Below are 12,888 nucleotides of genomic sequence, written 5' to 3' on the forward strand. Positions count from 1 at the left end.
TAGTTACAAACAGAATAACGAAATTAGTATACCCCCCATCCTATGGTGGAGAGTATAAAAATGCAGCTTATATTGGCTTAAGAACTTAATTCGGGAGATCGATATATGTATATGACAGCTATATCCAAATAAAGACCGATCTGAAATATATTGAACGAGAATGTAGAAGAGACTTTACCAACCAGCTGTGTCAAATTTCAGCGAAATTTGAGTAATAAATGTGCTTTTATTGACCCAAGAACTAAACTCGGGAGATCGGTATATATGGCAGCTATATTAAAATTTAGACCTATCTGGGCCGTATTGAACAGGGAAGTCGAGGAGGAGGAACACAACTCGCTATACTAAATTTCAGCGAAATCGGGCAATATATGCGCATAGTATGGGCCCAAGACCATAAATCGAGAGCTCGGTCTATGTGGCAGCTATATCCATATCTGGACTGATCTGAGCCAAATTAAACAACAATATTGAGGGGGGAAACATAACTAACTGTCCCAAATTTCAGCGAAATCGGATATTATATGCGCCTTATATGGGTCCAGGACCCCAAGAGATCAGTCTATATGGCAGCAATATCTAAATTTGGACCTATTTGGATCATATTGAACACAACTCACTGCTTCAAATTGCAGCGAAATCGTAAAATAAATGTGGCTTAAATGGGCCTAAGACCTTAAAGCGTCAGATCGGAATATATGTAATTTTTATGAAAATATAGCCCATCTTCGAATTTAACCTGCCTGTGATAAAAAGAATTTGTGCAAAGTTTCAGCTCAATATCTATTTTTAAAAACTGTAGCGTGTTATAAACCGACAGAGGGACAGACGTCAGACATGTCTAAATAGCAATCCACACATTCTCTATGGGTCACCATTGTATCCCAAAACAATTACGGTTTGGTGCGGTTTATGGACTGGTGGCGTCATTGGGCCGTACTTCTTTCGAGATGATCAAAACCGGCACCTACCTGTGAATGGGAATCCCTACCGTTCAATGATAACAGAATATTTTTGGCCCCAATTGGATGATATGGAATTGGAGGACATGCAACACGTGCGAATATCGAACGCGAAATATAGGCCGATTTATGCTTAAGAACCGTCGAATATTGGGTTCAGCGTATGGACTTATGCAAGCGTGCCGGCGGTGGCCATGCGTAAAAAATCGAGTTGGATACATAATATCATCGAACGTACTTTTACAGAAATAAAGAATTTCATTGATATCCACAGCAGTTTTTACTATACTCTACACCATAACTGTGGTACAGAGTATTATAACTTAATGCATTTGTTTGTAACACGCAGAAGGAAGAGAGATAGACCCATTGATACGTATACCGATCGACTCAGAATCACTTTCTGATTCGATTTAGCTATGTTCGTTTGTCTGTCTGTCCATGTTAATTTGTGTACAAACTACAGGTCGCAGTTTTCATCCGATCGTCTTCAAATTTGGTACATGCTAGTTTTTCGGCTTCGGCTTAGACGAAGACTATTGAAATTGGAAAAAATCGGTTCAGATTTAGATATAGCTCCCATATATATGTTTGCCCGATTTTCAGTAATTGTGTATATTGTGCAATAACATGGTAATTTTTCAACCGATTCTCTCGAAATTTGGCAAGAAGGATTTTCTTCTGACTCTCGATATAACTGGTGAATTTCATAGAGATCGGTTCAGATTGAGATATAGCTCTCATATATATATCTCCCGATTATGACTCCTAGAACCATTGGAAGCTTATTTACCGACCAATTTTCCCCAAACTTTGTACAACTCTTTCTGCAACGACTTCCACTATATCTATGAAGTTTGCATGAAAACGGTTTAAGTTTAGATATAGCTACCACATATATATGTTCGTCCGATTTTGAGAAATATTACAATAAAGTGGTCATTTGTTAACCGATTCTCTCAAAATTTGGCAGGAAAAATTTTCTTATAACTTTCGACATTATTGGTGAATTTTATAGAAATCGGTCCAGATTTAGATATAGCTGCCATATATATATCGACCGATTTTAATTTCTATAGTGATTGCAAGCGCATTTATTGACAAATCTTCCCAAATTTTGAACATCGCTCTCCTTTACGACTACTACAATATCTAAGAAGTTTGCTCGAAATCGGTTCAGATTTAGATACAGCTTCCATATATGTATTTCGCCCGATTTTCACTTCTAGGGTCACTGCAAGCGCATTATTGGCCAATATAGCATCTTTCCCCGATGCCTACCACAATATCTAAGAAGTTTGATCAAAATCCGTTTAGATTTAGATGTAGCTCCCATATATATGTTCGTCAGATTTTGGATAATTTGCAATGATATTGTCATTTGTCAACCATATGAACATATTTGCTCGAAATTTGATATGGATTGTTTAATGACCCATCTTAAAACATCCGCCGAGGTCCATCAAAATTGGTTCAGAATTAGATATAGCTCCTAATTTGTACCTCTAGTGTTGGTGTAGGTTATTATAAAGTCGGCACCGCCCGAATTATACAAAAGTATGGAAACTGGTTTTATTTAAAAAAAAAACTTTTGTAACGCTCTTATGGGAAAACCCGTTACTTCTAAAATCAAAAACAAATCAAGTTATCACGAACCAAAGTAAGGCAAATGTCATTTGTGCCTCATTTCAAAAAAATCCATTAAAAAAATGCTATTTGTTCTTTGCGCACAGTTTACCATAAAAAGACAGACAGTCGTATTTTACGAATCAGGACGTGATTCTGAGTCGATCAGTATACTAAATAATGCTTGTTACTAACCTTTACTTACATTTAATAAAAAAATAGTTTTGCATAATTTTATAAATTTACCTTTCTGAATTGGCTCCCGTGGATTGTCGCAGTATTTCACAAAGGTTTTTACGCTGAGATTGTATTTGGACTCCATTTCGGAAGAGATGTGATTATGCAGTTCTTGTTCATAATGTGAAATGGATTTCTGCTTTCTTGAAATTCTGTAGAGCTTTCTGGACATTTTAACATTATCCGTCTCGGGTTCCATTGCACTGGCATTCCATGATGGGGCGTAGACGGTGATACTTGTATAATTTTTTCCAAAATTCGAAGTACACACACCGCGATACAGTTGATCATGACGATAATGATATCCCTCGGAATTCTGAAGATCCCAGATTCGACTCCATATGTCAGAGTTATGATCTGGCTGGATTTCTACATAAACCATACAAAACGATGCCGTTGACTGTTGCAAACATGTCTTGTAGTCGTCAGTTGCAAATAGTGGAGGAATTTGTTTATACAATGAGGCTGAAATAAATGAGGAAATACATTATGTTTTTTATGGTTGACTAACTAAAACTGAGCCGCTCCGTTGCGCCTTCGTTTGCAACATGAGGAACTTTTTCCTTTAAATTGTAGTGTCTCAAAAATTTTAATTTTTTCATGTGCATCCCCACTCTTTTTATACCCAACATATGATGGGGGTATATTAATTTCGTTATTATGTTTGTAACACATCGAAATGTTGATCTGAGAACCAAACAAAGTATTATTGAACATGTTTACATTCTAAATCGATTTAGCCCTGTCCGTCCGTCTGTCCAAAGCACGCTAACTTTCGAAGGAATGAAGCTAGGCGCTTGAAGTTTTGCATGAATACTTCTTATTAGTGTGAGTCGGTTGGGATTGTAAATGGGCTATGTCGGTCCATGTTTTGATACAGATCCTATATAAACCGATCTCGGATCTTGCCTTCGTAAGCCTCTAGATATGGCTAAAATTAAGCATGAAAAATTAAGTTTTGACCATCAACAACTGTGCTATGGTCTAAATCGGTTTATAGCCTGATAAAGTTCCCATATAATCCGATATCGGATCTTGACTTCGTATGCCTCTAGAAGGAGCAGTTATTACCAGATTTAGCTGAAATTTCGAAAGAAATGTTTTGTTTTGACTTCCTACAACTACGGCAAGTATAGCTTTAACCGGTTCATAACGTTATATAGCTCCCATACAAACCGATTTCGTATCTTCACTTGTTAGCCGCTAGAGGGCGCAATTATTAACCGATTTGGCTGAAATTTTGCCAGAAGTTTTTTCTTTTGTTTTGACTTTCAACAACTATGTCAATTATGGTTTCGATCGGGTCACAACCTGATATAGCTCTCATATAAAGCGATCTCCCGATTATAAAGGATGATTTTTTGAGAGTTTAAGGAAAGTTAAAAAAAAAACACATGAAATTCAGAAAAATGCATAAAATCTTTATTTGGTCGGTCCATATAACTTAATGTTTAAAGATTTTTTCATGCAAATGATGAACGTGACTGCGCCTCAAATGGTCCAATTTTGCCATACTCCTTCGAATATTTCGGCCGATATCTCACGAATAAATGCCTCAAAAATGTCTTCTAATGCGTCAATTGAATCGGGCTTGTCTGTACAGACATGAGCTTTAACATAGCCCCACAAAAAAAAAGTCTAAAGGCGTTAAATCGCACGATGTAGGCGGCCAATTGACCGGTCCCGAACGTGAAATAAAATGTTCACCGAACTCGCCTCTCAATAAGACCATTGTTACGCATACTGTGTGGCATGTGGCACCGTTACGCAGAGTTACGTTAAAATTCGCATCATCTTTGAAGAAGTACGGTTCAATGATGCCACCACCACATAAACCGCACCAAAGTGTGACTTTTTCTGGATGCATCGGAAGCTCTTGCAATGCTTCTGGCTGATCTTTACTCCTATATCGACAATTCCGCTTATGGTTGATTAAACTGACCATAAAATGGAAGAAGCACGCTATGAAATTTCCTAATAGAGCACCCATTTTGATAATAAAATTCAATAATTTGCAATCGTTGTTCCTTTGTAAAACGATTCATGGTTAAATTATAGACCGCTGCGCCTTCTTTTACTTCTTATGAAACAAAAGTTTCCTTGGAATATTTATTTTTGACAATTAAAGAGCTTTTAGTGAAATACCATGCTACGAAAATAGAATATCGCTTGACTTACAGTCTAAATCCCGTATCTTTATTGGCCTACGAATTTAAGTTTGGATGAAAGGTGTACTTCATTCTTAAAATACTTTATTTCAGACCGATATTCTCATGATATCTGATTTAGGGAAAACACCCCTAGGTTGTCCCTGAGGTTGTCCCCTAGACACTTGGCCCTGAAAAAATATCAGCATCGTGCTCTTCTTTCAAATACCATTTATTTATTATGGCCCCGAAATAGGTTATCAAATTCGTTTTCTAATCTCAAATACCTTTCACTTGAGCCACATATTGGCATGGTCGAAAAATTTTTACCCTTTGGGGGATGTTTTGGGGAAGGGGTGATGTCCTAAATACATGGTAGTACATTTGGATATCAAATTCGTATTCTACTCCCAAATACTTTTATTTGAGCCCCATATTGCGATGGTCAGTAAAAAATTGCTGTTTGTGGGGTATTTTGGGAAAGGGGTAGACCCCTAGAAAATTGGTCCCGAAAGTGAGAATCAATTGTTGCTCTACCCCCAAATACCAATTTCGTTTTCTAATCTCAAATACCTTTCACTTAAGCCACATATTGGCATGGTCGAAAAATTTTTACCCTTTGGGGGATGTTTTGGGGAAGGGGTGATGTCCTAAATACATGGTAGTACATTTGGATATCAAATTCGTATTCTGCTCCCAAATACTTTTATTTGAGCCCTATATTGCGATGGTCAGTAAAAAATTGCTGTTTGTGGGGTATTTTGGGAAAGGGGTAGACCCCTAGAAAATTGGTCCCGAAAGTGAGAATCAATTGTTGCTCTACCCCCAAATACCAATTTAAGCTCACATTGACGTGGTCGGTAAATATGCCCGATTTAGGGGAGTTTTGGGATTGGGGTGGTCCCCCAAACACTAATCCCGGAAAATATATCAGCAACGTGCTCTATTCTCATATATCTATATATAATTTATTTTAACCCCATATTGCCATTGGCCTCAAAATTGGATATCAAATTCGTTTTCTAATCTCATTTAAACTCCTTATTGCAGGAAATATGTCCGGTTTGGGGTATTGGCCCTAAAAACTAGGAATATTTATTTCCACTCTCTTTAAGACCCAAATTGTCTTGGTGAGCAAATACGTCATATTTGGGTCTTGACTTCTTGAGCTTCTAGAGGGCGCAGTTCTTAACCGATTTAGAAGAAGTTACATAGACTTCTATACGGATGGTTCCAAACTAAACGACCAGGTGGGCTTTGGGGTGTACTCTAAACATGGCCTCATCTAGACTTGAAGAGGTCTATTGCTTTGCTGTCATTGGCTAGATCAGACGTCTCAATAATTGTGTACGTCATGACAGGTCACTGTCTAATCGGAAAACATGCTGGCAGACTGAAGGTTGCCAGCAACGACTTTTGCAGAAGCTGTGAGGACATCGACTATGTCCCACACTAGTAGTTAGAAGGATTTCCACTTTAGGTTCTCATTTCTTTGAGAACTTGTCTGATTTAGCGAATGTGAAGATTCACAAGTAACTGGGCTTTTTAAAGCGATCTGGATGGTTCAACGGTGGGAACTATAGAAGGCATCTACTTCTTCTGTTCCTGTGGTATCACAATGGACGAAAACGTCTAAGTGAGTCCGATGGCAGACTGCCACTTAAACCTAACCTAACCATCTCTATTTTATAGTTTTGGTTCTTTGACTCGTTTTCATTGCTTAAATCCCACGAATAAGGAAAAATCTTGAATTTTGAGCCAACTTTTTTATTTCAGTGTATGAGGTCGGGTTAAAAACTTGTGTTGGCTGGGGAACTGAAATATGAACATCGATATATAAGGGGGCTAAACCCAACCCTTGCAAAGGTTATATGGACCCACGACCAAAAATTGAAAGATCCAGATATGGTCCTTTTTGTACCATACTCATTACGGCTTTTGAGGGGTTTAATGGAACCCACTGATCCAAATTTCAGCGATATCACTCGATGACAAAAATGAATATCTGTGCCAAGTTCATCTACCTACTATAACTCCATCTGTTCGAGCAATCTCCATAGTGTCCAACATCTGTGAGCCTTCCTTATCTTTATGTCATGGGACCCACAATTTACAACGAGTTCCTTATCATATGGTTTATCCAGTCTCCAAGGACTGGGTCCAAATGATGCTGGTCTTATTATTGCATCAGTGTGTCGATTCGCACATTGTTAAAAGCCTTCTCTATGACAGGCGGTCTCCACAGCCCTTCCCTTGACAAAAGCATGCTGTTTGTTTTTGAGGAGTTCTCTAAATGTTCTACTCTTTAACATGGTATCGACAATACGTTCCAAGATTTTGAGTAAAAAGGCTTATAGGTCTCTAGGTCCTTAGTGACACATAACTTTCCTTGTCGGGCTTGGGTATACATACCACCCTTGCATTCTGCCAGGCTTTCGGAGTATATGCAAGTCCTCATCGTAGTTCTGTGCATATAGCGGCCAGATGAGGTGCGCTGTAGTCCGCCTACATCAGGTCCGGTAACTTAAATGCTTGGAACCTCAATACTTTCTTTAATAGGGCAACGTTAATGAGAAACCTTCGATCAAACTCATCGTTCCAAGATTCGGTTGTCTCCGAGAGACAAGATTCTGTTGTCGTTATCCAGTTGATATTGTTGTCAATATCTTCTATGCTTGGACAATCTAAAATATCTTGACCAAGTCTTCCTCTGAGTAGTTTTCCGAATTGTTTCCAGTTGGTTTTCACTTCCAGAAGCTTATTGGATTGGACGCTAGCCGTGAAATTCTAAACCTAATGTAGCGATGATCCGAGAATGATGACCGGGCTTGTATTACTTTTAACATTTCGGTTAATGTATAATGTTCTACTACATAATATAAAATGCTGTAGCCGATATAAAAATATTTAATTTTATTCATGAAATTTCGGAAAAATTTCAACTAAAAACAACAAGTAAAAGCGTGCTAAGTTCGTCCGGGCCGAATCTTATATACCCTCCACAATGAATCGCATCTCTTTTTAGATAAACGAAGGATAAAAGAAAAGGATTGCTTTGCTAATTGAATTGATTGTTGGAGATCACAGTAGAAGTATATGTGCAAAATTTCACCCAAATCGAATAAGAATTGGGTTTTTTAGGGGCTCAAGAAGTAAAATAGGGAGATCGGTTTATAGTGGAGCTGTATCAGGCTAAAGACCGATTCAGAACATATTTGACACGTATGTTGAAGGTTATAGACCGATTTGAACCATATTTGGCACAGTAGTTCGAAGTCATAACAAAACAACTCATGCAAAATTTCAGAAAAATCGGATAGGAATTGCGCCCTCTAGTGGATAAAGAAATCTAGATTCAAGATCGGTTATAAGGCAGCTATATCAGGTTATAATCCGATTTAAACCATACTTGGCACGGTTGTTGGAAGTGATATCAAAACACCACGTGAAAATCGGACGAGAATTGGGCCCTTTAGAGGCCCAAAAAGTCAAGAGCCTAGATCAGTTTTTATGACAGCTATATTAGGTTATGGAGCGATTTTAACCATACTCAACATAGTTGTTGGAAATCATAACAAAACACCTCATGCAAAATTTCAGCCAAATCTGATAAGAATTGCGTCCTCTAGTGGCTCAAGAACGATATGGCCCCTTTACAATCCCAACAGACGTACACTAATAAGAAACATTTGTGCAAAATTTCAAGCGGATAGCTTTACTCCTTCGAAAGTTAGCGTGCTTTCGACAGACAGACGGATGGACATGGCTAGATCGACTTAAAATGTCATGACGAACAAGAATATATTGTATATACTTTATCTTCTTATATAAATATAAAAATCAATTTGTGTTTGTTTGTATGTTTGTGTGTTCCTTATAGACTCAGAAACGGCTGAACAGATTTTCTTGAAATTTTCACAGATGGTACGTAATGACCCCGTGGTGAAAATAGGGTACTAAATTTTTTGATATCTGAAGGGGGGCGGACCCTCCCCCTTACCCTAATTTTAAAAAACGCCAGATCTCGGAGATGGGTGGTGCGATTTGAGCGAAATTTTGTGTGCTCTCATATATTGTACCCTAAAAATAAAAATTTGGTATCCAAATTTCGGATGGGGTACCTAGGAGGGCTGCCCTACCCTAAAACCTACCAAACATATATTTAGACCAATCACAACAATATGGGACTCAAATGAAAGGTATTTAGGATAAGAAAACGTATCTGATATCCAATTGTCGGACCAAGTGCTAGGAGGACCACCCCAAGCCACAAAACACCCCTAAATCGGACATATTTAACGACCATGGAAATATGGGACTCAAATGAAAGGTATTTGCGAGTAGAATACTAATGTGATATCGAAATATGGGACCAAGTGTTTGGGGCCGCCTCTCACCAAAAACATCCCCCAAAAGGTGACAAATTTACGATCATAGCAATTTGGGGCTCAAATGAAAGGTCTTTGGGAGAGAAGCACGAATTTGTTATCAATATTCGGGAAAAGAGTCTATGGGGCCACCCCACTTCCACAACACCACCCAAATAGTAAGTATTTTCTGACTATTGCAATATTAGGCTCAAATAAGAGGGTTTTTTAAAGTGGAACACGAATCCGATATATATTTTCAAGGCCAACTCACTGAGTGGCCGCCCATCGCTCAAAACAAGCCCAAGCTGGTCATGTTGGCCGACTATGGAAACATGGGGCCCAAATTAAAGGTATGTGGGAATGGACCACGTATCTGATATCAACATTAGGGGCCAACTGTCTAGCGGACGTCCCACCACCATAACAACCCCCAAATAGGACGTATTTGCTCACCAAGACAATTTGGGTCTTAAAGAGACTGGAACTAAATATTTATAGTTTTTAGGGCCAATACCCCAAACCGGACAGATTTGCTGACTTTTGGAGTTTAAATGAGACTAGAAAACGAATTTGATATCTAATTTTGAAGTCAATGGCAATATGGCGTTCAAATAAATGATATAAAGTTATATGAGAATAGAGCACGTTGCTGGTATATTTTCCGGGCTTAGTGTTTGGGGAACCACCCCAATCCCCAAAACACCCCTAGATCGGCCATATTTACCGACCATATCAATGTGGAGCTTAAATGAAAGGTATTGGGGGGTAGAGCAAGAATTGATACCCATTTTCGGGACCAATTTTCTGGGGGTCTACCCCTTTCCCAAAACACCCCACAAACAGCAATTTTTTTGCGACCATGGGGCTCAAATCAATGTATTTGGGAGTAGAATACGAATTTGATATCCAAATGTAGGACCATGTGTTTAGGGCATCACACCTTTCCCAAAACACCCCCAAAGGAAAACATTTTTCGACCATGCCAATATGTGGCTCAAATAAAAGGTATTTGAGATTAGAAAACGAATTTGAAAACCTATTTTAGGGCCATGTGTTTGGGGGACGCCTCATCCTGTAAACTCCTCTTAAGCCAATGGCAATATGAGGTTTATATAAATGGTATTTGAGAGAAAAGCACGATGCTGATATTTTTCAGGGCCAAGTATTTGGGGGACCACCTCTCTCCCGAAAACACCACTAAATCAGACATCATGAGAATATCGGGCTGAAATGAAGTATTTTAAGAATGGAGTACACCTTACATCCAAACTTCGTAGACCAATAAAGATCATGTGGGATTTCAAGTTAGCGTGGTATTTCACTAAAGGATCTTTCATTGTCGAAAATAAATATTCCAAGGAAACTTTTGTTTCATATAAAGTAAAAGAAGGCGCAGCGGAGCAGGCCCGGGTCAGCTAGTGGTATATAAAGATAAGATATCGTTATAATTTTTTAAGCATTTCGTACATAAACACACTTTCATTGAGGAAAACCAAAAAATTGTGTTCTTAGTAAAATAGGCGTAGAGGGCTCAAACCCTGGATGGCGCACCGCACACTTCGCTCCAAATTTATTGAAAATATTGTTATTCGTTTAGAAATATAAATCGTTTTTATTTTCACTTTATGGTGTGTTGTGCATATTCAGCATTGAGTAGCCGTCGCTTTATCATTAAATCGGATACAACACACTGATATGAGAGAGTTGACTTCTCTCATGTCAGAGTGTGGTATCCGATAATGCTATGTAAGTGGGTAAATTTGCATCTTATTAGTAAGTTAATTTATGGGAACAAAATTTTTTTTTTTAAATTTTCACGACAATTGGTTGATTTACTAAAATTCATTTTTTGGGGTTTGCGATGCACACACTTCATTTTCCTTTCTATCACTAAAGTTCAATTAGGACACTTGTGTTGAAATAAGGACACTTAGTATTTACATACACTCGACAAGCTGGCAAAAGTTGGATTTGTCCGGCTTCAATTGTACACACTAGTCCTTTTTTTAGAACTTATCTTTTAATTTTTTTTTTTTATTTTTCAACCTACCATCGAACTTTTTAGCAATACAGCTGTTCAGAATAATCAAAACAACGGCAAAGCGAAACACACTTTTTGTATAAATCATTGGAGCAGCAGCCTTTGTTGATCGGGCGTACTTTCGAAACGGGGTTGAAAAATGCACTTCAGAGAATTTCTAGTTGCACGCTTTAAAATAACAATTTGATTCTCGGGATTTCGCATAAATCAAGAAACTAGATTTTAACATACTTGAAAAATCTTCACACAACCATTTGTTGATAAACTTTTCTCGCCATACGACAGTTGAAGTATTGAAAAACACTATCAAATTGGCAAAATAGGAAAACGATTGAATGCTGTTATAAAGATGTAGGCAGCCAACGTATGTAGTTTTAAAGAATATCAAACATTGGTTGATAATATAGTTTGAATAAATTAAGCTTTCTTTCGCATCGTATAGTTAAACAGCTACATTATTATGACTTGGCTTGGGTACAATCCCAAGCGAAGTATTTTGAAGGAATATTTAAGGGGGTAAGTTTCGTTGGTTCGGAATGAACATTCCATTAAAGAACAGGCACAAACTTCCCTTATATCAGTGAGAGCAGTCCGATTCAAGTTTATGCTCAATAATAAGCTGTCTCCTTTTTATAGCCGAGTCCGAACGGCGTACCGCATTGCGACACCTCTTTGGGGAGAAGTTTTTACATGGCTGCCATACCATTGTTTACACCCTCCATCATAGGATGGAGGTATACTAATTTCGTCATTCCGTTTGCAACACATCGAAATATCCATTTCCGACCCTATAAAGTGCAAATATTCTTGATCAGCGTAAAAATCTACGACGATCCAGCCATGTCCTTCCGTCTGTCTGTTGAAATCACGCTACAGTCTTTAAAAATAGTGATATTGAGCTGAAACCTTGAACAGATTCTTTTTTAGTCCATAAGCAGATTAAGCTCGAAGATAGGCTATATCGAACGATATCTTCATATAGACTTATCAGATTTTGCTGAAATTTGGAACGGTGAGTTGTGTTAGGCCAGTCGACATCCCAGATTTAGACCCATAAAAGGCGATATGGGTCTAAATCCGATTTCGCCCAAATTTGGGACAGTGAGTTGTGTTAGGTATTTCGACTGCCCTCTTCAATTTTATCGGTCCAGATTTTGATATAGCTGCCATATAGACCGATATCTCGATTTAAGGTTTTGGGCCCATAAAAGGCGCATTTATTGTTCCATAAATGCACCCATAAAACGCGCACTTATTGTCCGATTTCGCCGATATTTGGAACAGAAAGTTGTGTTAGGCCCTTCGACAGCCCTCTTCGATTTGGCCCACATCGGTTCAGATTTGGATATAGCTGTCATATAGACCGATCTCTCGATTTAAAGTCTTGGCCCCATAAAAAGCGCATTTATTGTCCGATTTTGCCAAAATTTGAAACAGTGACTCATATTAGGCTTTTCGACATCCGTGTCGTATATGGTTCAGATCGGCCTATATTTGGATATGGC

At 38.3% G+C, this 12,888-nt stretch overlaps 2 protein-coding genes across 2 annotated transcripts in view; one reads left to right on the forward strand and one right to left on the reverse strand.

Moving 5' to 3' along the window:
- Window positions 1-7,430, reverse strand: part of LOC106086635 (O-acyltransferase like protein-like) — a 28,562-nt gene extending 21,132 nt beyond the window's left edge. Inside the window, exons 1-2 of the mRNA XM_059369843.1 lie at window positions 7,385-7,430; window positions 2,835-3,290 (exon numbers count right to left, since the gene is read on the reverse strand). Of these exons, the coding sequence (XP_059225826.1) occupies window positions 2,835-3,290; window positions 7,385-7,430 (502 nt within the window). The remainder of the gene's footprint in view (window positions 1-2,834; window positions 3,291-7,384) is intronic.
- The window catches only part of LOC106081672 (O-acyltransferase like protein-like), a 185,777-nt gene that overhangs the window by 24,183 nt on the left and 148,706 nt on the right, over window positions 1-12,888 (forward strand). The gene's annotated exons all lie outside the window — the stretch shown is intronic.

The sequence above is a fragment of the Stomoxys calcitrans genome, chromosome 5, assembly GCF_963082655.1.
Source record: "Stomoxys calcitrans chromosome 5, idStoCalc2.1, whole genome shotgun sequence".
Lineage (NCBI taxonomy): Eukaryota > Metazoa > Arthropoda > Insecta > Diptera > Muscidae > Stomoxys > Stomoxys calcitrans.